At 39.6% G+C, this 26,034-nt stretch overlaps 1 protein-coding gene and 1 long non-coding RNA gene across 5 annotated transcripts in view; one reads left to right on the top strand and one right to left on the bottom strand.

The window, feature by feature from the left end:
• LOC118970905 (uncharacterized) overlaps positions 1-2,425 on the bottom strand; it is a 41,876-nt gene extending 39,451 nt beyond the window's left edge. The window contains exon 1 of the long non-coding RNA XR_005059098.2: positions 1,348-2,425. This is a non-coding gene — a long non-coding RNA (uncharacterized lncRNA). The remainder of the gene's footprint in view (positions 1-1,347) is intronic.
• Positions 519-26,034, top strand: part of SLAIN1 (SLAIN motif family member 1) — a 53,731-nt gene continuing 28,215 nt past the window's right edge. For 3 of the 4 annotated variants that reach the window (XM_073212464.1, XM_017653304.3, XM_037010296.2), the window contains exons 1-2: positions 519-1,245; positions 14,127-14,266. In XM_073212464.1, coding sequence (XP_073068565.1) covers positions 656-1,245; positions 14,127-14,266 — 730 coding nt within the window. In that variant the 5' untranslated portion in view covers positions 519-655. Of the gene's footprint in view, positions 1,246-5,446; positions 5,465-14,126; positions 14,267-26,034 lie in introns of those variants that run through there. The other variant, XM_073212465.1, reaches the window with a different exon arrangement.

The raw sequence follows: 26,034 nt of genomic DNA, 5'->3' as shown, positions 1-26,034 counted from the left end.
CTTTCTGTTTTACTTTTCGGTTCTTAGGATAAGGTTCCCTGGCCTTTTGGTTCTCTATAGGTTTCATTAGCGAGTGACTTAGAGGGTCGTTAAGCACAAACGCTCTGGGGAGGCAGCAAACGAACGGGCGACAGCACTCCTGCAGGGCAGGCACCTGCTGCGGCGTTTTTGGAACCCCGCCCCTGGCTCGGAGATCCGCGCGGTGCGCTCTCAGCAGCTGCGGAAGGAAGGGCCCGTGGCGGGAAAGTCAGGCCAGGCCCAATCAGGCACCTGGGATCGGGCGACGCGGGCGGGGGTGCTGACAAGGACCCCAGCCCCGTCGCCGGCGGCCCCTCCGGAGCTCCCTCCTCCCGGGCCCCGCCCACCGGACGCCCGCGCCCCGCCCTGGGGCCGCGGCTAAAACCCGGAGCCGCCGCGGCGCCCAGGGGACTGGAGGTGCGCTCTGAGCATGTGCAGAGCCGCGCGGTGGCTGATGCCTCGGCCGGAGGCTGGGGCCCGGTGCTGATGCGAGTAGCCGGTCGGCCTCAGCCCCAGCGTAGTCGGCACGCCCGCCCCTTGGCCGGGGCGGCAGGAAAGGAGCCGTAGCCCCGCGCGGCCGCACGAACGGCGCGGCGGCGCGCTCCCCCTGGCAGCCGCGGCGCCCTCGGGGCCCACGATGATGGCGGAGCAGGTGAAATGCGCCTCGGCGGGGGGCGGCTCCGGAGCGGGCTCCGGGCCGGTGGTGAATGCGGAGCTGGAGGTGAAGAAGCTGCAGGAGTTGGTGCGCAAGCTGGAGAAGCAGAACGAGCAGCTGCGGAGCCGGGCGGCCAGCGCGGCCACCGCCCCGCACCTGCTGCTCCTGCCGCCGCCGCCGCCCGCCGCGCCGCCCCCCGCCGGGGCCTGCAGCCCGCTGGGACCGCGGAGCCCCCCGGCCGCCGCCTCCGCCTCGGGGGCCCTGGGGCTCGGGCTGGCTTTGGGCGGCGGCAGCGGGAGCGGTGGCTCCAGCCCCGCGTTCCCGGGTACCTACTGCCTGCCCAGCCCGGCGCCCTCCCTGCTCTGCAGCCTGGCGCAGCCCTCCGAGGCGCCCTTCGTCTACTTCAAGCCGGCGGCGGGCTTCTTCGGCGCGGGCGGCGGCGGGCCAGAGCCGGGGAGCCCGGGGACCCTGCCGGGGGAAGTCCCCGCGCCGCCCCCCACGCTGCTGGACGAGGTGGAGCCGCTGGACCTGGAGAGCGCGGCCTCCTGGCGGGACGAGGACGACTACACCTGGTATTACTGAGCTCCGCTCCCGGTGCCAGCACCCTGGCCTCAGTGGCCCCGGGCACGGCGGGGGACGGAGGGGGGGCGCGGGCCGGAAGGGGGAGACCTCACCGCTGCCCCCGGACGGGGTGGGCGCGCAGGTGCCGAGTCGGGCGATGAGCAGAGGCTTTTCACGAGGGCGGAGCCCAGTCTTAGAACTCAGGCCAGCCCTGCTGGGGATGAGCTGGACCCTCCATCCGCCTGTATTCTGCTCTCTGCTGGTGATTGGGTCCCAAGCTTCTTGTTAGCATTCGTTGAAAAATCCCTGAGGTCTTGTCTTTTTGTTACTCAGTCCTGTTCTTTTACCAGCCTTTTTTGGGGAGTGGCCTCCGTCCGAGGCTGTTACTGTTCTTCCCCACGAACGCCGGGCTGGGTGTGCGTGTTGGCCGCCTTCCCGTGGCAGCCCCAGCCGCCCAGTGATGGGTCCCTCCGTAGAGCTCCGTTCTTGCAGTTGGAGTTGGGCGCTCGTGTGTTCTCGTTCTCTGCTAGCTTCTCATTTCAGAGACTGACTGGCTTTTCTAAATGTGCAGACCCCACTGCCTTTCCTATCAGTAATGATGTCAGAAATGACGGTTTTTCAGGGAATGGAGTAGGCACCTGGAAGGCAGTCTGTTATTACCTAGAAACCAAGGCGCTTTCTATAATTTTTAAAATTAGCGATTTAAGAAAAGCTAGATTAGAGAAATGTATTATTTTAAGGCGATTATCAGAAAGCTTGAGGCTGGCAGTATTCATCCCGTTGAAATATGGTGCGCCCTTTCCACTTTCCATCAATGAGTGACTTTTGGGAGTTCTCATTCCTTTATTTACCACCTGATCATGGAGTGACAGTCATTTCATGACTGCTTTTGGTTGGTTCAGACGCCTTAGTCGCTACAGGTAGTGGGATTATGGTCAGATACAGAGAAGCTTCAGGTAAGGTGAAACTTAGGTTCACGCAGGGAAAATGAGCAACACTCACCTCCGCATAGCAGTGGCGAAGAATATCTTCGTACTTTTATCCTGGGCCCTTTTATTTAGGGCCCTTTCTGTTTTTGCAAGCTGGATTTTCCTAGCACTTTTTTTTGTGTTCTATGCTCTGTGCACAGGAAGCAATGGGAAATGGAAAACCTTATTGGTTTCCTATTGGGCACCGTGGTGGTCCTTTTCCGTTACAGAGCTCTGACTGTATAAAGTACATTAACTGATTTGTTTGATTTGGAGAACCAAATATATGGAGTTACAATAAGGAATATTCATCATCATCCTCTCAGTACTTTTCTGCAGCTGTTCCAGTAGGTCCAGTAAAAATCAGAATAACTTACCACTTTCTGGAACTTTAAGCCATTCTCTAGAAATCATACCTTTATTTTTTGTGAAGCCCAGGCTGTATTGGAATCCGTTTCAGCCTGAATGTGATACCAGAAAAATGCTGTCATGATGATTCTTTTTTTAATTATTTTGTTATCATTTATCTACAATTACATGAAGAACATGTTTACTAGGGTCCCCCCGCACCAAGTCCTCCCCACAAACCCCATCAGTCACTGTCCAGTCATGATGATTCTTAAGTTATTACTGGTAACTATCAGCCCTTATGCCACTTCCAAGTTATTTTAGGTTGGTGTAGTCTCTATTTGGCCTTCTGGAGATAAGTTTCCTTCTGCTATCTAAGGCCTTGTTTGTATTTTTGGTGGGTATCAATTTCTACTTTAAAAATATTAGCATTTTAAAATGTGTTATGGTATGCCTACTAGTTTATAAGTGTATTAGATTGATGATAGTATATACTTAACTAATGTAATTGTAATATTTTCTTCTACTGAATGGACGTCTGCCATATTTAGTTATCCACCTATTGCTAGTATTTTGATATATAGGCTTTTTGTAGCTTGTTTTTTGTCAAAATAGTATTGAAATAACTTAAAAAAATCACCTACTTAGTAGGATTAACCTGTTAACACTTAAAATGGCATGAAGCAAATCAAATTGTAGCAGGTTCTACTAATTTCACTCAATAGTATAGGGTGATTAAAAGAATGTCTTGACACTTTGCAGATGTTTCTGCAGACAAATGGCACACTGTTTATAGAGTATCTTCCTCAAAGCAAACCTAAAATTAGAATCCCAGGTGGAAAAACAGGGAGAGGTCATTGATCTGGTGGGATGGACTAAACATGTTTTTAAGGTCACCTGATTTACAGAAAGAAAACTTTCTATCATAGCATTTTACACATTAAGATATTTTTGTATTGCAGTATTCTGACCTGATGAACAAATAATCAGCAGGGCTTAATTTTCAAAATTTAACCCACTTGTTAAGCTTGCACAGCTCTCTAAAGTTCCTTTATTACTGTAAACTATGTCCCTGTCCTGTGGTTTCACAAATAGGCTGCTGCTTTTCACTTGGGTTCCCCAGTGTTTGCAGGAAGGCAACTTATTTTTACCTTTTTATTAAGAAATAGGTGTAGTAGATAATCTGTACTTGGTTATTTAAAAAATATTAAAGATAAAAATTTTGTCTTTTTTTTACAATGAAAAGATAAATATGGGAGTTAACAATGACCTCTCTATTCCCCTTTTTCTTTATTTAATCCCTTATCGCTAATTATTTCTCCACTCTGCTCATCCTCAATTCACTGCATGACTCAGAGTTAGCCCTGTTAATACTGATCCTTCAAGATAAAAACATAATTATACAGATCAATAGACAAATGTATACGCATCAATTTTTTTACACTTACCTTTCATTAAACGTATCTTGGACATCATTGTCTTCCAATAGCAATTGTATCATCAACAGTAACTTGGTCCTTAATATTGTTATTTTAACTATGTCATCTACGATTTTACATGCATTTTTATCATACTTCTATCCTAATAAAATTAGAAATTAGATACTAGAAATTTATTTAGAATAGAACTTCTGCTAAGATGTCCTATTCTCAAGAAAGAAAGTTCACAAATGTATGTTAATCATCAAACATGCTGGAATTTCTTTCATGTAAGTCCATTTTTTCTAATAAAATCTTAAGTGTATAATTTTTCACAACCTGGGCAAGATTTGACCCAAGAATTACGTGTAAAAGGAAAACTGAATTGTAGAATCAGTACTTGCTTGATGATAGTTCTTTAGTTAATGATCCAATCTTGTATCTAATGTCTTTTTTCCAAACAACTATTAACTTATAAGTGTCTTCTATTTATTAAAAACCCCTAAACTTTGATGAGAAGAAAGATGTTTCATTTTGATGAATACCTTTGAAAATGAGATTTGTTCAAGTACTTATCTCGGCTGAACTTAAAGTATATAGTATTGCCTTAAATACAGCCTGATTATCTTATCACAGTGCTGCTAACATTAAATGTCTCAGAAAATTGAAGTTGATTATTGAGGTTCCAGAACTTTAATTCTTAAGTCAATTATAATCCCATAGTACAACTTTACATCCTGCTTTATTGATTGTTCAGTTATCTGACTACCAGCTGGCCAGCCTTAGCTCTTCAGAACACCATAGACTAGAGAGTGAAGGGGAGAAACTCAGAAACATAAAATGCTCAAAAGGATTAAAATCGTGATGCATACATGGGGCATGGTGTGACTGGACGATTTGCTGGTCTGTGCAGAGGATGTTTAGAATCTTTGCCTCAGTGTCACCAGGCTGAGAAGTGCCAGGGTACAAGCAGAGGAAGTTAGATGGCTAAGTGGCAGTGGAAGTAGGTAAACCATGAATTGCATGCTGGACCTTCCTGTGGCCTATTTCAGTGTTGAGGGATTGAAGCTCCAAAGTGAGATGAGTTATGTTTTTCCAGTTTTTTACTGAAAGAATGAAGACCAAAACCCAGATTGTTTACATAGATTCAGAAGTGTTTACACCATTGATATTTTTTCCTGAGTTTGGCTGTGAACCATTAGTGGATTATAGAATCCATTTAGTGAATTGAACAGAGTTTTATTTTTTTTAAATGCAAAGGAATATAAAATCAGTGCATTGTATCTTACCAACTTATTTTGATTTAAATTATTTTTTGTACATGGGTGTGTCCTGGTTGAAATAGTAAATGTATTTGTTCATTATGGTCAAAGTTAGAAAAACTCCAGTGTATACAGTTTGAAACAAAATGGTCTTGGAGAAAACGGGAAAGCACAGCTCTCTGAAGATAGTGTAACGCTACAGAAAGTCAGCTCTTGCACATCTCAAACAGGAAGGTAAGTCTGTATTCAGAAAATGCCAAGATAAAAATATACCAGCTATTATAAAATATAGTCATGTAAGGAGGCCTTTATTTTAGTAGAGTGGCAATTAGCAGAATATTGAGACTTGTGTAACAAGGATGTGGCAGGGATTTTAAACTTGCCAACTGGCAAGGACAGGAGAAGAGGTCATCATTGTACAAGGGAAAAATGGTGATATGTACAAATCAAGGCAAATTTAATGAATGAGATGTTCATCTTCTATGTGTACAGCCAAGACCCTGTACAGCTGGCTAAAATCATTGCCAATTCTTCAAAGCTGCTGAACACCTTGTACTATACATATGGTACAGCTAAATTACACCACCTGAACTTTTTTTTTTTTGCATAATTGATTTTCAGTGAGGAGACCAGAGGGTGCCTCACTTTCTGACAATGCTAATTGAAAACAGCAGTGTCTTCAAGAAGCAAATGGAGTTGAAGTATGTCTTTTAAATGAGCAACTTGGCAACACTGCAGCAGGACACTGAAATACAAGTTTAGATCTAACTCTGGAGGGATCTGGAGAGTCTGCTATAGTATAGTAACTGAAATTTGGCTTTCATGTATCCTTTTGATAGCATAGTAATCGTAAGCTTCTTTCACAAGCTTCTTTTGCAATGGCTGAGCAGTCTGATACTAGCAGGTGTGAGTGAATTGAGCATGGTTTAGTATAAGTAAACATGGATTGTGCTTATCAGTACTGATGTTTTAGCTTTCCTTAAAATAAAACTTGTGATTGAAAGCTCTTAAAATTACCTCTCTGGAAATTGCCATATCTTACCTTTTAGTGACAGATCTAAAATAGTGAATACATGAATGAATGACTATTGTATTATTTGTTTTTGTATTTGCAGAATGATGACTTTACAACCAAACATTTACTTAAAAATAACAGATAATTTTTCTTGACAGTTGTAATACTTCATTTGAAGCATTTAGGGTTGTTATGGTGGGCTTTGTATTACTTCTAACACCTCCCAGTGTTAGCACATATAAGACAGGTGGTCCAGAAAGTGAAATGTATGGTAAAGAAGAGATTTAATGAGATGGAAAATAGTTTCTAGTCATGTGTTTTGAAGTTGTTGAAGAAAAGTTAAAATTAGGGCGTGGCATTTCAAATGATAGCTTTTCTAATATTGGAGGAATTTTCAAGTTTTAGACTAAGCCTTTAAGATATTCTTGCCAGACTCTAATATACCATCAATTATAATATGGAAGTGGAAAAAGTAGTCTGTAAGTCAGTAGGAGGTATGTTGTATTAATAGCAAAACGATGTTGCAAGTGTTGCTGGCATTGTAGTGACAATGAATAGGTGATTTTTATGACGTTTTAGAAGATTAGAACTATTTAGGAAAAACTATTCAGGGTTTACCTGCTTATCTAATTTTGAAGATGTGGTGCACTCAGGGAATGTGTAGCTATGTGGTCTCCATAACTGGCTGCCTTTTTTCTCTCTATATTTAAGTCCAGCTCCAGGTCTAGTCATAGAAACAGGACAAAGCTATCCTGTTTACATTGAATACTGACTCTGAAAATGATCCCTTGTCTTAATACCATATATTGCACAGTGCTTCTAAAGTTTTATCTAAGTAATGCAATAAATAGGATGTCAGTAGTTCAAACACTCATCTGTAGCAGGGCTTGTTCCAGAAAGCAGTGGTCCTCTATACTTTCCTCCCATCAAGTCTTCCAAATGGGCACCACATACTCTAGCTGTTTCATTCTTTCATTTCTAAACAGTCTTTGTACTATATGATCTTAGACATCCGTAGATCCGTTTTGGAAAATGAAAACTAAGCTCTCTTCTCCTCACCCTCAAACCTCCGTATCTCCTCTCCCTTCTCAGAATGGCTTTCATAGTCTTTGGATGAGATCCTGTGTAATGCCTGTACCATAACTGTTACTGGCCAAGCTCTAGTATCATTGCGTGTCACATTTATTTTCTCTAATCCCTTTGTTCCTCCAAGAGTTAATAATGACCTCTCTATTCTCCCTTTTCTGTATTTAATCCCTTATTGCTAATTATTTCTTCACTCTACTCAGTCCATAAAATTCCTTAATAAATTCAAACAGATTTGATAATCCCTTAAATGTTTTTAAAAATTCATTTTATAATGCCAGCCTTTCTGGAACTTGTAAGCCCGTTGCTCCAGCATTTACCGTCTGCTTCTTAGGCTGGATACACAGTCCTCCTGTTGTGGGAATTCCATACGGTTCTTGCCTGTGTAGGATCTCCTATTTCTTAAATCCTCTGTCTTTATATTTCAGTTTTTCTTACAGGTGGGGCACAGCCTCCAGTAACTTTCTGAGCAAGGACACGTGTGTGAGAGGTACAGTTTGAAATCCTACATACTTGAAAGTGTCTCTAGCCTCATACAAGATTCATAGTCAGGTTGGGTGTTAAAATCTGTCATTTTCCTTCATGTTTGAAGGCATTTTTCCTTTTGGTTCTGATTTTTTATTACGTTCTGGATACTGAGGTGCACTGTGATTTGGGGATCTGGATCCTTCTTGACTTCTGCTTTGGTTTTCTTCTGTTATCCCGAGAATTCTAAAATGTCACGTTGTACCTTGGGCGCCTCTGTTCGTTTGTTGAACTGGATATTTGTGGGTGCTTGCATTGTAGAACTCAATGGCCTACCTTCAACTCTAAAATTTTTTACCTTTAAAAAAAAACAACTTTGAATGTGTGTGCGTTTCAGAACTTCTAATAATAACCAAATGCATGCCAACAGAAGAATGGCTTTTCTTCTCTGTCTGCTCCCATTGTAAATTTGTGTCTTTGTTTTGCATCTGGGAGCTTGATCTTCCAAACACACTTATTGAATCTTTTGTTTCGGCTATAATAGTTTCATTTTGTAAGAATCAAGACACTGTTTCTTTTTTACCATCCCATTTTTGTTACTGTAACATTTTCTTTCAGATGATGTCAGCTACAGTTGTCTTGGAGTTTTCATCTGTTCTGTGCATTGTTTCCCCCTTAGTTCTGTTTTATCTCTACTTTTAGTTTCTGGGTTTTATGTACAAGGACTATTCCAAATATCTGGTATCACGAGCTGTTCATACCCAAAGGAGGTATTGCTCTAGAACTCTACATGGGTGGAGCTTGGTAACTGGCTCACCTTCCAAGCAATTGCATGAGTAGCCAGTTCAAGTTTCAGTATCTCTAGGTCTTCTCTTGGGTTCATCTGTTTTAGACAGAAACCTTCCATATTTCTGGGAGACAGAAGTAAAGCAGGCAGTTCTAGGAATGTAAAGGGAAGAATGGGGCTAGAGTTTTAGCCAGTCAGCATGTAGACTTGCATTTAGTCTCTCAAGTTCAGTAAGGTACTTGATGTCCCTTTCAGCTTAATTTGGTGTGCCGGAACCCAGAACTTCTCTGCATCAACCTGCTATCTTCATAGTAAGCTTCTGCTCTTAGGTGTGACGGAGAAGGGTTGGTAGTACTGGCTGCTGGGGTAGAGGAGGGGATCTGGTCTTCCAGTTGTTCATTATGCAGATTTACAGCTGAATTCCCTGCTGTTAGTTGCATGATCATCATGTCCTGTGAACTGCAGGATGGGGGTGAGAATAAGTACCGGAAAGCTTGAGTGAAAAGTGGAGTATGAAAGAGAGAAATCACCATAAATGAATATAGCAGATAAGTCACTTAACGATCAAATGTTCCTGGCAAGGGAGCACTGCTGTTGAAAATGCTGTGAGGCTGTATGGGCAAATGAAAGAACTGTATTGCAAATGCCCTAAGAGATTAGGGAACTCTTGCCGTGGAGTTCCCTTACAAATAACAAACCAACCAACCTTTACCCACCCACCCCCCAAAAAAAAATGCTGATGGGAGTATCTGAAATCCTGGGACAAGCTCGTTGGCAGAAGGTTCCTAGTAGCAGAAGATGGGAGTAGTTTTCCCTTATGATGCTGGAGGTAATGGGCAGAGCAGGGCTTCAGAGAGTAGCTCACATGGCAGCTGAGAGGCATTTGAGAACAAGCAAAGGTCCGGTAAAGGCATGAATTTGTGTGTGTTAGACAGTGAGGAAAAATTACCGAAGTCTAAAGATAAGGAAGTTCTGCAGTTGACTAATTCACTAGTGGCTCATCTATGTCAGGACTGTGGCTTCTCTCTGATGTACCTTGAGATGGCAACTCAAGTCTCAAGTCTTAGGAAGAGGTTAGTTCCTTTCTTGTGACTTTTTTTTTAAGCTTTATTAAGGTATAAGTCAAATATACTGCATATACTTAAAATGTCCTATTTGGTGGGGTTTGATGTATGTATACACCTGTAAAGCATCACCACAATCAAGAGGGTGAACATACATATCCCAACACTCCAAGTTTCCTGTGGCCCTTTGTATTGCCTTTATTCTGATCCTGCTTCCAAGCCTGGCAACAACTGATCGTTTTCTATCTAGATTAGTGTGCATTTTTTATGTTCTTACAGCAATGAAATCATACAGTGCACACTCTTCTTTCATGGGGTTTGGCTTCTTACAATCAAGATAATCATTTTGAAATTCATTTGTGTTGCTACATGCATCAATAGTTCATTCCTTTTTATTGTGAGGGCAATTATATTGGACCTAACTGGTTTATCCATTCATCCTTTAATGAACATTTAGGTTGTTTTTAAGTTTTGGCTATTACAATTAAGTCTTTGTATGGATACGTGCATTCATGTCTTTCTGCTAAATACTTTTGAGTGGCTGGAACAGACAGCAGGTGTTAACTTTCTAAGGAGTTAGAAGTATATTAACTTTTTAAGAAGCTGACAAAATCTTTTCCAAAGTGGTTATGCCATTTTACATTTTCACTCGTGTATGAAAGCTTCACTTGGACCACGTTATCACTGATACTTGCCATGGCCAGTCTTTTAAGTCTTAGCTGCTATGATTATTTCCCTAATGATTAATGATGGGCATATTTTCTATGTGCTCTTTGCCATCCATAGATTTTTCTCTGGTGAAATGTCTTTTTAAATCTCCTCTCCAGTTTTCTTTTTGTGGGGGAAAGGCAGCTGCTCAATATTGAGTTTGCAGAGTTTTTACATGGAGTCCACATACAAGTTCTTTTATCAGATACATGATTTGCAAATATTTTCTCCCTATTTGTGGTTTTATTCATTCTCTTAATAGTGTCTTTAAAAGAGCAAAGTTTTAATTTTGATGAAGTCCAATTGATAATTTTTTTTCTTTTACAAATCATGCTTTCAGTATAAGAAATAGCATCTAAGAAATATTTGCCAGCTCAAAGACACAGATTTCGCCTATGGTATCATCTAAAAATTTTATAATTTTAGGTTTTATATTTTTGTCTGTGATCTGTTTTGAGTTAATGTTGGATATTGTGTGGAGTATGCATCAGAGATTAATTTTTGCATGGATTAATGGATATCCGTTTGTTCCAGCACCACTTGTTCAAAGACCATCATTTCTTCATTGAATTGCCCTTGTAGTTCTTCAAGAATCAGTGCACTGTATATCTGTCATTCTTTTTCTGGACCATCCCTTTTTTGCCTTTGATCTCTGCCATGCTAAACTCTCCTAATTACTGTAGCTTTGTAATGCATCTCAGTCAGCAGCTCTCCAAGTTTGTTGTTTTATAAAGGTTGTTTTTGGCTGTTCTAGGATCTTTGCATTTCTGTATGAATTTTGGAATCAGCTTTTATATTTCTACAAAAAGCCTATAAGGATTTTGGTTGGGATTTTTGTTAAATAGATCAATTTTGAATAATTAACATTTTAACAGTATTTAGTCTTCTGACTCAATGACCGTGGCTTGTCTTTCCATTTATTTGTATTTCTCTCAGTGTTCTGTAGTTTTCATTGTACAGGACTTGACATCATTTGTTAGATTTATTCTTAGGTATCTGGTGGGTTTTTTATGCTATCATAAATGGAAAGATAGAGATTGTTGCTAATATAGAAATTCAGTTTTTGTACACTTTACATTGATCTGGTACCCTACAACCTTACAACTAAACTCTTTATTCTTGTATTTTGTTGATTCCTCAGATTTTTTTTACATAGATGATCATGTCATCTGTGAATAAAAATGGACTGACTTCTTTCTTTCCAATCTCAATTTTTTAATTTATTGCCTGATTGCATAAACTAGAACCTCCAGTCCCTGTCTCGTTCCTGATGTTAGGTTAGCAGAAAAGCAGTCAGTCTTTCACCATTAAGGATGTTGTTTTTATCAATTACTTTAATCAGATCAAGGATATTTCCTTCTATTACTACTTTGCTGAGAGTTTTTGCCCGGAATGGATGTCATGCTTTTTTCTTTGTGTAATGAGATTATCACATGGTTTTTCTATTTTAGTATCTATGATAGGTTATACTGATGTTTGAATATTAGGCCACCTTTCAGTTCCAGGATAAACCTCACTTAGTAATGAAGTATGGTTGGACTCAATTTGCTAAAACATTCAGACTTTTTGCCTCTTTGTTCTTGCGGGATATTGTTCTTTAATTTCTTCCCTTGTAACATCTGTGTCTGGTTTTGGCATCAGAGTAATGCTGGCATCATAGACTGTGTTTGGATGTGTTCCGTCCTCCTAATTTTTAAAGAGTTTGTGAAGAATTGGTGCTGTTCTTTAGATACTTGGTAGAATACAGTAGTGAAACCTTCTGGATTTGGTATTTTTTTGTGGGACGTTGTTATTTATATGTTTAAACTTTCCATCCTTTTAACCTGTGTGTTTATATTTAAAGTACAGACATTATAGACAGCACATAATTGGGTCTTTTATATCTACTTTAAAAATGAGGAGGAACTAACCCATATGCCCATGCCCTTTAGTTTTTAGTGGATAGGATTCTATCCAGGACTGATGCCTAAACCAGTCTTTGGCAAATGGGAATAATGGAATTATTATGATCAACTTAGCCCAGTGCCTCCACCTCCAGCCATGATCTCCAGACCACAGGGGCAGCATCAGTGATGTTCTATGACTTCACCCCAAACCTTCTGATTCAGGTAGGGTAGATCTGCCTTTAATCAGATATTAGCAATTTGTATTTTCACAAGCCCTCTAAGATTTTGATGCACCAACAGTAGAGAACAACTGGCTTAGACTAACCTTTACTTAGGGGTCTAGAAAGAGCTACCCAGCACTGGGCAGTTGAGGGGGTCTGTTAGCAAGGAAGGGTGAAAAGGATGGATTTACAAAGGTAAGTAATAACCTTGTCATCGTCAACTGAGGTGGAGCCCTGAAATGTGAATTTTTAACTAATCAATATGCTCTTGATGAGGGCAGGACTGTGATCCACACTCTAAGGGTAGAATGAATATATCAAGATACTGATTAAAATAGATATTTTAGAATATTCATTTGCAAGAGGAGTTAGCAAACTGTCCTTCATGCAGGTCGAGACTACTGCCTGATGTGTATGGCTGGTCAGCTAGATTTTTACATTTTTAAATGATTGAAAAAAAGTCAGTACTATTCCATGACATGAAAATTAAGGGAAAGTCAGGTTTTAATGTCTATAAATAAAGTTTATGGGAATACAGCCATATTTATTCATTTATTCATTGTCATCTATGATGCTTTTGGTCTACAATAGTGGAATTGAGTGGTTTTGAAAGACTGTGTGGCCCACAAAACCTAAATATTTACTAGCTAGCCATAGAAAAAGTTCGCCAATCCCTGATCTATAAGAAGAATTTATCAAAGAATAGTACATTCCCCAGTGATCTTGGATAAGGTAAATTAACTAATAGGTGGAAGTCCTGATTATAATCAGTCAAAGAGTGAATGATGAAGTATGTTATTTCAAGTATGTTCATTAGAATTACAGTAACTTTAAAGGATTATTGCTTTAATGAGATTTGTAATTAGAATACAGCTTTATAAAGCAAGGTCAATTGCTAGAGCCAGTGATTATAATTTTCTTCCGTTTTTTAGTCAACTGTTGGTTAATCCTCAAGATGGCACTTTTTGCATAACCCTGTCACTGAAAATGCTCTGAAGTCCACCTTATTACTAGCACAGTGTATCAGTGAGAGGAAATCTTCACTTTACCTTACAGCACCTCACAGTGGTTATTTTCGAATCCTACCCATTACTCTCTAATGTAGATGAAGGCCAGCTCTTCCGAAATTGTATCTTTGAAAGCTGTTTGGCTTTTATGAGAAAGAAGCACACGCCAAATTTGAGATGCAGGTTTGAGATGGGAAACATCTGATTATTTAAGGGTTGAGAGAAACAACAACTGAATTTCACTTACTTTTAGACTTAATTTTTTTTTAAAGCATGTAAGATTTGCCTGAGGTTACATACATTAGCCCAAGTTCATGTAAGATTCTGTTGCCCGAGAAAGAGATGCAGGTGTTCATTTCTAGAAATGTCAGTGAGGTGGTCGGGGCATCGCAGTACCCGGCCAAGGTTAGGTCAGTAACAGAAGCCTGAGACCTCTGACTCTCTGAGACATCACTTAGGAGCTTCTGAAGTCCTTCCCACTAAGCCACAAAAATTATATTGTTTGGGGATATATTTGCCTATTAAGAAATAATTTGGTGTCTGAAGTAGTCAAATGTGAGTTCTGTTTCCATGGAAACTTAAATAAATATTTTTCTCTAGAAGCGAGGTAATCTCTATACCTATATAATACCTATAATGTAGATTTCTTTTTTTAAGGTTATATGTTGGCTCTTCAAAGACATTTACATCATCAGAGAAATCCCTGAGCCCTCTGCAGTGGTGTAGACATGTCTTGGATAACCCGACTCCAGAGATGGAAGCGGCAAGGCGCGCCCTGTGCTTTAGACTGGAGCAAGGTAATTACGACTCCATACACGTACATTCATAAACTCTTGCTACTATCATTATTGTTTTTGTTACTGGCTTTGGAATAGGCATTTAAATAGAAGAACCTTACCCTGAGGTGCAGCTGTTGCATGCAATTCACTACATGTGTGTTACTTATCAGGGTTTCTCAGTGTAGAATATATTTAGTTTCATGCTTGTTTTTAGCCAGATTTTTAGCTTGTTTTAGTTTGTATTTTAAAGTACGAATTCATATTGTATTTTTTTCATTGTTTGCAAATATATCAATACATAAAATGGGTCAGTTTTACATTCTCTGGGGATGGTAAGGTTGTGTGGCTGAAATCCAAGATAGGAAACTGAGGTTCCATGGGGACCTGAATACTTTTCAGGGGCCTTTTGAGTTCCTTTAATATTTAGTTGGAGGTATAATTGGAAGTCCTGATCTTTATAAACTGGGACATAATCTTCATATTGTGTGTAACATAAGTTAACTTACATATGTAAGTTCAACTCAATTTTAAATGAAGAAAAAATTTGGACTGTTGTAAAAGCAAAAACAATAAAAGAAGTAGTAGGAGTCTACTCCTTGCTATTTGGATAAAGTAGACTCCTAATTAAAGCTGTAATCATTTAGGCTTTTGCTTGTCTCTTAACCTCTTAGTATCTCTTTCATTATCTAGGAACACTGTTCTGTTCCTTGGACTGCCTGTATCCTATTCACACTGATGCTGGAAAATGCAGATTCCCGTCCCTTCCAGATTAAACAATCAGAGTAGCTGGGAGCAGGGCCGAAGGAGTTACATTGAAATGCACCAGTGTGATTCTCATGCATGCTGAAGTGTGAGAATGCTGCCTATGAAGCTCTTCAGGGAGAAACAGTGGTTATAAAATACTGCACATGATAAGACAAAGTATATAATAGATAATATTTCTTGAGTTTGTAATTTTGTGGCAGTCAGTACATTAAGTTTTTGACCTCCTTCATTTACTTATTCTATGTGAGGTAGGTACTACACTCATGTCTAGGGACAACTGAAATGTAGAGAAGTTTAGAGGATTACTATGGCCGGATACCCCAGATGCAGAGGCAGAGCCTGGGTCCCCCTGACACTGCAGATGGTCCTTAGCCAGCATACTGTGCTTTTTTTTTTTTTTTTTGGCACAGTCATCTGTTTTAAATATTAAGGGAAGGCCAAATGAAAAAGCATATTTAATTAACATTTTAACTAAAACAAAATGTGATTTAGAAATAGAAAGTTGAAGAGTTTGGTGGGCATGAAGGAGTATTCAGGCCAAAACTTGAGACAGATGCGTATCTAAGAAAGCAACCATCTCTAAGTCGGGAGACCCTACTCCTGATTCTGTTTCTGTTTACCCAACGGACCCTAAGCAAACCATTAAATTTGCCTGGGCTTTTCTCTTCCAAAGGTTGGACTGACCATCTCTAAGATTCTTTTTTCAAACATTCCTTGATTCTGACTTTTTACATGTTTATTTTTATGTAAGAATTTGGTTCAATTTTATTTGAACTCCCAAGTGAAATTACGAACTAGAGTCCTTTTGCTCAGGGGTCAACAAACTTTTTCTGAAAGGTACCAAACAGTAAATATTTTAGGCTTTGTAGGCCACACGATCTCTGCCATAACTAGTAAGTAGCTATAGACACAAACATTAATGGACAAGGCTGTGTTCCAATAAATCTTTATCAGTGGACACTGAGATTCAACTTTCATATTTTTTTTTCACATGCCATAAATACATTCATTTTTTGATTTTTAAAAAAATCCATTAACAAATGTAAAAACCTTTCTTAGTTGGTGGATATTATAAAAACAGGCTGGATTTGGACCATCCAGGCCATAGCTTGCTGACTCCTGCTTTAGTTCATTTGCTCACAAGGTTACATACAAGGTTAAACTATATGGAAGGGAGGCTTTGTTAAATTTAATGTAAAAAATCCTAATTGATGGTTGCTTTTGAGGTTTTTAGACTGAGAGTCCAATGATCTGATTATGTGATTTTCCTATCGTTGACAAGGGGCTAGAGCAGAAATGTGAGGTCATGAGATTGTGAGTGATGTGCCCCAGTTTAATTCATGATGTAATATGTCTGTATTTCATACAAGAGAGCTTAAGTATAAAACTACCTTTTTCAAATCAAAATTAGTCTTTTGGTAAATTTGCATATAAACCTAAATCCTCTTTTGCTGGGAGACTAAATGCTTTTTTTCCCCAAAGATCCATAGTCTTCTTAAGAAGTAAGAAATCATCGATTATAATAGGTTGTTCATTGGATGAAAATTCTTTATTTTTTTGAAATTTAACTTGTATTTTGTAAAGTGATATGTTTATACTTTAGAAAGTATCAGTCTTAAGGTATTATAAGGAAAACAGAGTCCCATCCCAACCTGCCATGCCCATTTTATTGTCCAGATGCAATTACTTAACAAAAGCCATTTGCTTTGGTTTTGCTGTTTTTTGCCCGTTAAATTCCCATGTCTATGTGGCTCCTGCTTGACTTGTGAATTTCTGCTTTGGATGGTGAAGGTTCAGTTCTTTTAAGAGCTGTTTTCCCCTTTATGCTCTCTCTCTGTGTATCCTCCCATGTAGCTTTTTACCAATTTTAAGATACATCAATATTCTTATGACAGAATTGCCATATCTAATCATATCTAAGTCATGCAATGGTTTATCAGTATATTTATTTTTCCATCAAACTTTTTGTTTTTCCTAGAATTAATTGTGGAAAGACAACTTACTTGCTTTCTTTGGTCTTTGTCATTAGTTTACCCCCAAGCTCTACAAATGAACCCTCCTCAGAACAGTTAGACATAAAAAAATCCACCAAGGGTTTTGTATCATTTTGGTTTTTAACTATTCCTCCTGCTAGTGTCCTCTGACTTCTTATTCTAATCTGAACTGGTTCTCTGTAGGTCTGCACATAGCTATGGGGCCTCCTTTTTCTCTCTTCCTGAGATTTCTATCCTCTCTTCAGCATTGTATGGCCTGTTTCTTAGAAGCAATAATTTCCTTTTCTAATATTCCCTCATTGGGTAGAATACTTCCTCCTTTTGCTTTTTGGGGCAAATAGGAGAGGAAAGAGGATTTGTGGAGGTAAACTCTGAAAAACCTCATGTGTCTAAACATACCTTCATTATATCATCAGTCTTGCTCTTGATTGTTCTTTGGGCTAGGTATGGAATTCTAGGTTTGAAACCATGTCCAACAGAGTTTTAGAAGGCATTTTTCCATTATATTTTAGCCTTAGAATTGTTGTTGAAGTCCTGTACCATTTTTATTTCTGATTCTTGAAAACTTCTATCTAAATATCTTAGGTATTTTAGAATCATTTGTTCCTGGTATTCTGAAATTTTTTTTCATTTTTTTGTGGTAGACAGGTAGTGGGCACTTTTGACCAGGAAACTTTATCCCTGCAACATTTCTTCCATTTCTCTGTAATCCACATCCCCCTTCCAGTTTTCTCTATTCTTTCTTTTTAGGAGCTCCATTTAGTCAGATGTTGAATCTCCTAGATTGATGATCCAGTTTTATATTTTCCTCTGTTTTCTATCCTTGATATATTTTTTTGATGTTCTACATTCTTGGAGACTAAAAACTCCTAAGCTCCTTTGCTGCACATTAATTAAGTACTTCCTGTGTGGCAGGCACCATCATAGGGAATGGGGACACAGCAGTGAGCAACATGGATGGTAAGTCCCTCCCTGAGTTCACTCTCTAGTGACAGACTTTCACTCCATCCTCCTGCTTCTTGTAAGGTACCCTTACTTGTGAACGGTATCTTAAATCTAGAAGCTTTCTGTTTCGGTTTATTTAAGCTTATAGAACCTGTCAAAGTCAGGAGAGGGGCAGTGGCTTGGGCTGGGGAGGGAGCCTGAGGGTCTCAGTACTTCCTTGCATGCAGACTCGCCCACAGTTGTCCTGTTTTTGCTTCACCATAGAACTCCCCACCTGCAGTAGTGCATTGTACTTTCAATTCTAGAACCTTCCCAGGTGCTTGTTGGCTTAGCCGTCACTTTGGGCCCTTAGAGCAGAGAATGCTGAAATGCAAGTCCATTACCTAATATTTATCTGTTTTTCATTTCTGGATGAAAGGACTTCCTTAAGCTGACAGTGTCTTCTGTCTTGATCTGTCTTGTGGGTTTAGTGTTTAGCTGTCATTCTGGCCGCCTTTTGTAAGAGAATAGAGAGGAATTCCTATTTAGTCCTCCTTATCGAAGAATCCTTACTGGCTTCTGGTTAAGGGGATCCTTTGTCTATGATAGCTAACTAACGGATATCAGAAATTCCAGTTTTAACTCCATTCATAATACAGCAAAAATATTTAAATGGAGGAATGTGAGCATTCCATATTTTCAAATTTTTAGGTAGCTCTCTACTAAACCATTTTCTTTTGGTTGAGGCTACATTTCTCTTTTTGAACAATCTGCATTTTCAGGTGACAAATATTACTGAGCCTTTTCTTTCAGACCTGGGTTGTTTCCCTGCAGTGGAGTATGCGGTGCCCCAGGACGGGGACTCTGTCCTGTTGATCACACCAGCTATAAGGTAGAATCAGTGTTGTTGCTGTGAGCGAACAGTGAAGTGAATGAATTTTGTTTAATTCTTTTTGAACTCAGTATCACAACTACTATTATAATTTCAGTCTTGCCTTCAAATATTTTAAGATGGAGTGGAGTCTTTGCACCACTTTCCTTACGAGCATGCCTTTCTTTCTGAAGAAAAGACGGTGTCACTTTTAGTATCAGCTTGCAGCATTGTTTGCTTATTCACAAGCATGTTTGCTTGAATTAGGTTTTACGTATCTTACCGCATTTGGTTGCAAAATGACTAGTTGAACGTGGTCCCCCCACTCACCCCAAATTTGAAGGCATTTCACTAAGACCACCCACTGCCATGACAAGGATTGAGTAGAGATCAGATGTGAAGAGAGGGTACCGTGGTCCTTTGCCTCTGTCTCACTCTCACCAAGGGGTAGGTAAGTGTTCTTTAGTGTTAGCTTGGGGCTTCAGATAAGATGCTGCCTTTAATAATTAGAGAACAAATATTGTGGATTTTTATTTTCTATTTCTTGACCCTGATGTATTTGGGAAGAAAATTACTCAAAAATGAAAGATTAATTCCCTGTAGAACATGTGGAGAGGGAGCCTAGGAGGATTCAAGGCGTATCCGCTGGGCAGGCCTTATATCCCCTCTGGCCGCTTGGCCTTCCCTCCCTCCCCTTCTCTCTTACCCCAGTGCCCTGGAAACTCTGTTGTTTTCTTGGTCACAAATCATTTGTCTCCCCTGCCTGGGGAGTCAGCTTCCACAGGAGCACACCTGGGTTGGGCTTGTTGGCCTCGGGCTCTCCCAGGATTGCCCCCAACGGTAGGGCGCGTAGGACTGCTCATGAGCTCCTTTGGATCGTACCTTCTTGAGGGCCTGCCTCTCTCCTTGCTTCCAGCTCCTGATTTGGGAGGGTGCTCAGATAGCCTTCGTGCTGCATCTGACAGCTTTGTGACCTTGGGTCTAGATACCAAAGCTTGGTAATCACAGGCAAACGAACCCGTGGAAAGTGTTCAAGTTCGACCTGAGCTTGTGAGAACAGGCCTATGAAAATCCTGCCCTTCTGAAGAAAGTTTGTTTTTCTGAAGAAAATTAAGGAAATAAAGGGATGTTTTTGAAAGACTTCATTTTATTGGGGAATAGCACCTGAATTCTAACCATTTTTAAGATATTGCTAAAAGAAATGCTCTGTCTTCAAAACTACAGTTTTCTAAATTGGCTAAGAGTATGTGTGTTTAAGATTCAATAGTATGATTATTTTTGGTGTAAGATGATAGAATATAGATAAGATTTTCTATTCTTACAGATGACTCATGCATATGTGATATGTTTAAATTCTCATATGAATTATACTATTTACATTAATTGAAACTTGTAGATCTCAAAATTTATTTTCCCCTTTTCCAAACGTTCTTTTTAATACCCAAGTTTCATAATTTATAAAGTCTTATGTATCAAATAGCACAAACAAGTACCTTAAGCTTTCTCAGCCTCTTCTGCAGTTATGTTTATTTGTGGAGTTGTCGTAAGGGATTAAATAAAGATGTTTGTGAAGCAGACACCGCAAAGGGTTAAATATCAGGTCTCTTTACTAACATATTTGAATAATGTAAATAGCTTTTCTGCATAATTGCAGAAAGTAACATTAAAAGTAAAATTGCGGAAAGATAAATTTTCCCATACTTCTAAGCCTGTAGTCTATTGGTATTAAATTAAGTAAGAAAGCCTAGAATAATATTTTCTTTCCCCCTGAAACACTGGACCCTGATTTGAAGACACAATCTTGGATAAAACACAGTATCTTGGTTGATTCTTCTCTTTTGAAAGTGGTCCTAACAATATTTGTTGTCTTCCATTTGGAAATGCTCTATTTTATGAACATCTTTTCATTTTTAATATGTTTAATGCTTTCCAAGTAGATGAAGCATCTCAGAATAGGGGCCTATACCTCTGTTTCCTTGTGAGTTGCCAATGCTTAATACGTTTTCAAGCATGTTTTAAGTTCTTCATGTTTGGTTTTTGTGATTTATTAATTTGAATACATTCAAATTCTTTAGATAAGCAAAGAAACCAATTGCACATGTGGTGTTTATTGGTATCCGACTAGCCAAGCCAAAAAAAGAGAAGAAATCACATGGTGGTGCTCATTAAAATGTTAGTTCTGAGGGTGGAGATTTGAGTCTGTTTTGTCCAGTGCTGTGACCATCACAATGCCTACAACAGTTCCCGCCGCATGGAAGGTGTTGAATGAATGAACCTGGTGGAAGGGTTTCGATCTTGTAGTTAGATTTAGTGCCCCTAGTGTCTCATCCCGACCTAAGTCTGTGATTAAAGCACCATTGCTGGTTCTCAGTGTGTTGCCTAAGGGCAGGGGGCCTTTAATAGATGTCACAGGGCTATTAGAAAGATTTCAGGAAATGATAACTTTGAAAAATGTGTAGTGCTATATCAATATACAGACACGGTCCTAATTCAGAACGTTCTTTATATTGTTTTTTATTCAGAAACTGAACCAAAAAATACAGGGAATCCTTAGTTTGGCTATTTATATTTTATAACTTTTTTTTAATTTGGGGGTGATGGTCTGTTTTATCTATAAATAAACACCCTTGTTAGAGTTAGGGATCTCAAATTGAAAAGTTTCATGAGCGAAACTTTAATATTTTATTTGAGAATAGTAGAAAATTCAAGGCAACCTCTTTATTACTTCTGTTCTTAGATGTTTTCCATTTCTGACAGTCTTTTTTTATTCCTTATTTTCTTTATTCTTTCCCACTTCCCCCAACCCTTTAGAATATAAATAACAAATATCTGTAGAACTTTGATGGGCAGCATTAATTCACTTAGTGTCCTAAATTGGATGGAATAAGACTAATCTAGAGTTTTTGGTACATCCATGCATTAAGGCTGGGATGTTAAAAAAAAAAAAAATGGCCAGAAAGCTTATGTAAGTAATTTGATACACCCAATATGTGTCTCACTTAATATGGGGCCAGTTAATAAAAGCTTGTCTTGCCTTAAGATACTTAATGTCCATAACCATTGAATCAGGACGGGTCACATTTGAGGAGTGTTGATATTATTTTCACAAATAGGGTAGCCCTGCAGTTACTGTCTTGGATCATGTTTCCCTGTGAGCATCTCTTATTTCCTCTGAGATTACATACTAAGCAAATGTGAATAGATATTAGCTCTTCATTGAGTTTTCTCTTTTATCTTCATATGGTACCAGTTCTCCTTCTTGTCTCAGTTGTTATTATGATCGAGTGTTTCTAAATTTAGCCAATGAAGAAGAAAACTATCGACTAACCCAGTGCTCCGAAGGTGGCCTTTCATTTGTAAAAGCCACAGAGATTGAGCTGAGACATTAAGAAGCTTATCAAATGTCTGTCTCCTGGAAGCTGCCCAGTCTCTCCTTGCATGGCCCAAGATGTTATCTCCATCTAGCTTATGTTTCCAGTCTTGAGGTGCTCTGGCAAATCGGGAACACAAAATTAAAACTTAGTCTGTGCAATTCCTTTTAGGTAAGCTTGGTAAAGGACTCCCTTTCTCATTGGAAAAATAATCTGGAATCATACTGAAATCTTTGTGCAGATACAGGATCTCTTGACAGTTGCTGTCACTCCAGTGTGCTGGAAGTTGACACATCGTCATCGCTGTGAGCCTCCCTCACGTCTTTGCTCTTATGTTCACGGTAGCCTCAAAGAATTTGCTTTGAATGAGGCTTAGTGCAGTAAGTAACAAATAATTAGGGATGGTGCTCCTATGTAACTTGCTGTTTCTACCCCATTATATCCAGCAACATGCATATATGTTTGCCATATATCCTTAAAAAGTCCTCCTTTCCTTTCTTTTGCCAATTATGCATGTGTTTCTATGTGGCTTTTTGTTTTGCATTTCCTCTATGATTAGAAAGGTGTTTATTCATTGTCATAAGTTACTGCTTATTTTAATAATGTTTGTTATAATCCCTAATTGACATGCTATTTTGTTACCAACCCCAATAAGGAGAAAATAAAACAGAGAATCCCCCTAAATAGTTGTTTACTGCTTTCCTACTATTCTTATGATGGATTAAATTTACCTGTATGGCAGTGAAATTTTATTTTGGTAGGTGTTCATGCCTGTATCTTGGGACCTCTAAAAAATTGTGTCCGTTAATGCAAGGCTTTGTAGACTCTGCTTTTCTGAAACACTGGGCCTTGATCAGAGAGATAATTCAAAAGCTTAGTCATGAAATAAACTACACTTTGAAAACAACTGGAAGTTGAAATATTTATTATTATAATGTCCTGGGGTTTTATATGCATATATTTAAAAACATAAACATGTAAATATGTATAAATATATACAAATAAACATGTATATGTTAACAAACTTCAAAAATATGTATATATAAATATTCACATACATCATGGTTACTGGTTTTAAATCATTAACGTTTGTCATCATAGTTTGAATGAATTAGAACCATAGGAGAGATTCAAATTAACCCAGTATGTTTGTCTAGCTGTAATTTGAAGATTGAGACCCTCGGGGTATATGACTAACATAGCCTGCTTAAATAGTCCCTAAGAATACCAACTGGGGACATTTTCCAATTTTTGAGCCCTTCTCCTTATGTGACTACATTGGGAAATGCATTTGAATCCCCTTCATTTTGTGTATATCTGTGAAAGAGCCCAGTGAACACCTGTTTGAAAGTCACAGTAAGGCTTCCTAGATCCCATATGCCTATTTATTAGGTCGTGGAGAGCTGTGGAGAAATTAATGCTACTCAAGTTTACCCAATAAAAATAGTAAATCAGATAAGCTGCACGCCATCTGTTACTATTCCAGGGGGCTTGCTTGGGTTGGTGCCAAGTAAACAGTCTTACTTAAAGTGAACTTACGGTCTTTTCAGAAAACTTGTACTTCAGTTGGGGCAGTCAGAGTTTATGAGACTGAGTCTGTAAGACACTGTCTTTGCCAAAGTTCCTTAATTTTAGTGCAGACATTTCTCTAGGTTCTGGGCTCGAGGAATGGCACTATATACTGTGATCACGTAGGAAGCTTATACTTGAGATGATGGTTTGTGAAAATGAGGGTCATCTTACCCTGGTGGTTTGTGGGTTTAGGTCAGAATGTTCTGGTTTGGATAAAACTTCTGCCAACGTAAAGGAGAACAATATTAGAATAGTTGACATCTCCTGCCCCTTCACCGGCTTTAGGCTGCTCTGTAACTGTGTCAGCAAAGGGCCCTGTCAGGGGTTCCTCTCCTTGCCTGGCCTGCCTCCCTGTGGTATGGAGAGTGAGAGCAGAGGACTGAAAGGTCGTTACTCCCTCCTTGCTTCCTTTTCCCCGATTTCCAGGACTCAGGAAAAGAGCATCATTGTTTAAGAGCAATGACCTTAGGGGCCTGTGCTTTTGAAGAAACCATAGTTCTTAGAGATGTGGCATTTGGGACATCTGTTTCCTCTGAAATAGTTTTTGGATAAATAATGAGAGCTGTAAACCTATTCTAATCAAATTATCGAATATTCAGTATTTAACACATTGCCTCTGAGTTGAGAAAAGACTCAGTCTTTGAAATTGTCTAGATAAAAGTAAAAAGCATGCCCATCATTTTGAGAAGGCAGGTTAAAATTCCAAAGAATTAGGAAAAGTGAAAGGGTGAAAAATTTCTGTACTCTTTTTTCCCAGCTAGCTTCTGGAATATTTTCCTCAGAATTTAGAGAATGTTTTTGCTAAAACTTGCTGAAACGTTTCAGTCATTTTCTTTAGGAAGAGAAAGAAGCCTGAATAGTTTGTGAATGCATGCTGCAGACTTTTACATTTGCCACAGCCCTGCTCATATCCTCCTCCACACCTAACCTTTTCGGGTGAGAACACTGCAGCACTAAGAGGTACATGGTTTGCTCCAAGTTGCAGAACTAGCATGTGGCAGCCCTGGGGTCTGGAACTCTAATATCTGGATTCTTAGTCTGTCTCTTTTTAGTTTTTTCTTGGTCTTCATTATAACATGGTATGAAAAACCACAGTACATATGCTGCTGGCCGTCACTCTTATGTTTCAACACCTGACACACCTTTACAGTACAGTTCTAATCGTTTGCTTCAGAGTGAATGTTTTAACACTGGTTTATACGTTAGCCTGGGGATTGGCATGCTACAGTCTTATCTGACATTTAGCCTGTTCTTGTATAGCCCATGAGGTAAGATTGCCTTTCACCGTTTTAAATGATTGGAAAAAAAATCAAGAGTAATAATATTTCATGGCTCATAATTTTGTGAAATTCAACTCAATGTATATAAATAAAGTTTTATTGGAGCATGGCCACGTTCATTCATTCAGGTATTGCCTGTGGATACTTCAGTGCTATGATGGCAGAGTCAGCTAGTTGCAACAAAGACTAGATGACTAGCAAAGCCAAAAGTATTTATTAGCTAGCTCTTTACAGAAAATGTTGGCCAACCCTTGTGTCAGCCTGTTGCTGTGATCTGACTTTCACCGGCAATGAATACAGCCATCTAGCCTTTCTAGAGACCCATCTAACTTCTTAGCACGATTTTACCCAAGATCTCTCAAATTCCTCATGGCAAACAACCGGCTGTCACTAATTATTTCTAAGGAAACTGTCCTTTTGACATCTCCAAAACAATCCGACCACCACACTCGAACTGTCTAACCTAAACCCATACGACACAAACGCCGTTTACAGAATCACACAACAGATGCTCCCTGGCATCTTCACGTTTTGCTTAGGCGTACATGTTGAGATTAGTGTTGCTACAGACTCCCCGCAGGTGACCACTGTTCACTTCTCCCAGCGGGGCCAAACCTTTGCTGCTTTACTGCCCAGGGTCTTTATTCCAGCCTCTGCCTTCTCAGCAGAATTACTGCCTTCTGCTTTCCAAAGAAAGAGGTTATAAAACCATCCTTGGGCCTCCTGCATTTTCTGTATTCCCATTGTCTTGCCTTGCTGTTAGGAAGAAATAATTTTACTTTTTCCAAGGCTGTCCCTCCCCCCCGCCTTGCCTCTCCACCCGTCCTGTCTGACCTCCAGGGCCTTTCTTCAGTGCTTTCCCTTCCCCTGTGCACTCTTGTTTTCTACAGTGGTTCTGTTCTCCTCATTCTGTCAATGGGCAAGTCTCCCTCATCCCCAAAACTATCCCCCCTTGAATTACATACTCTGCAAACTACAGCCTTGTTTCTTCTTTTACAGCCAGATCTCT

The sequence above is a fragment of the Manis javanica genome, chromosome 9 (genome assembly GCF_040802235.1).
Source record: "Manis javanica isolate MJ-LG chromosome 9, MJ_LKY, whole genome shotgun sequence".
In the NCBI taxonomy this organism is placed as follows: Eukaryota; Metazoa; Chordata; class Mammalia; order Pholidota; family Manidae; genus Manis; species Manis javanica.
Note: the sequence above shows the minus strand (reverse complement) of the source record. Positions and strands in the feature narration are given on the sequence as shown.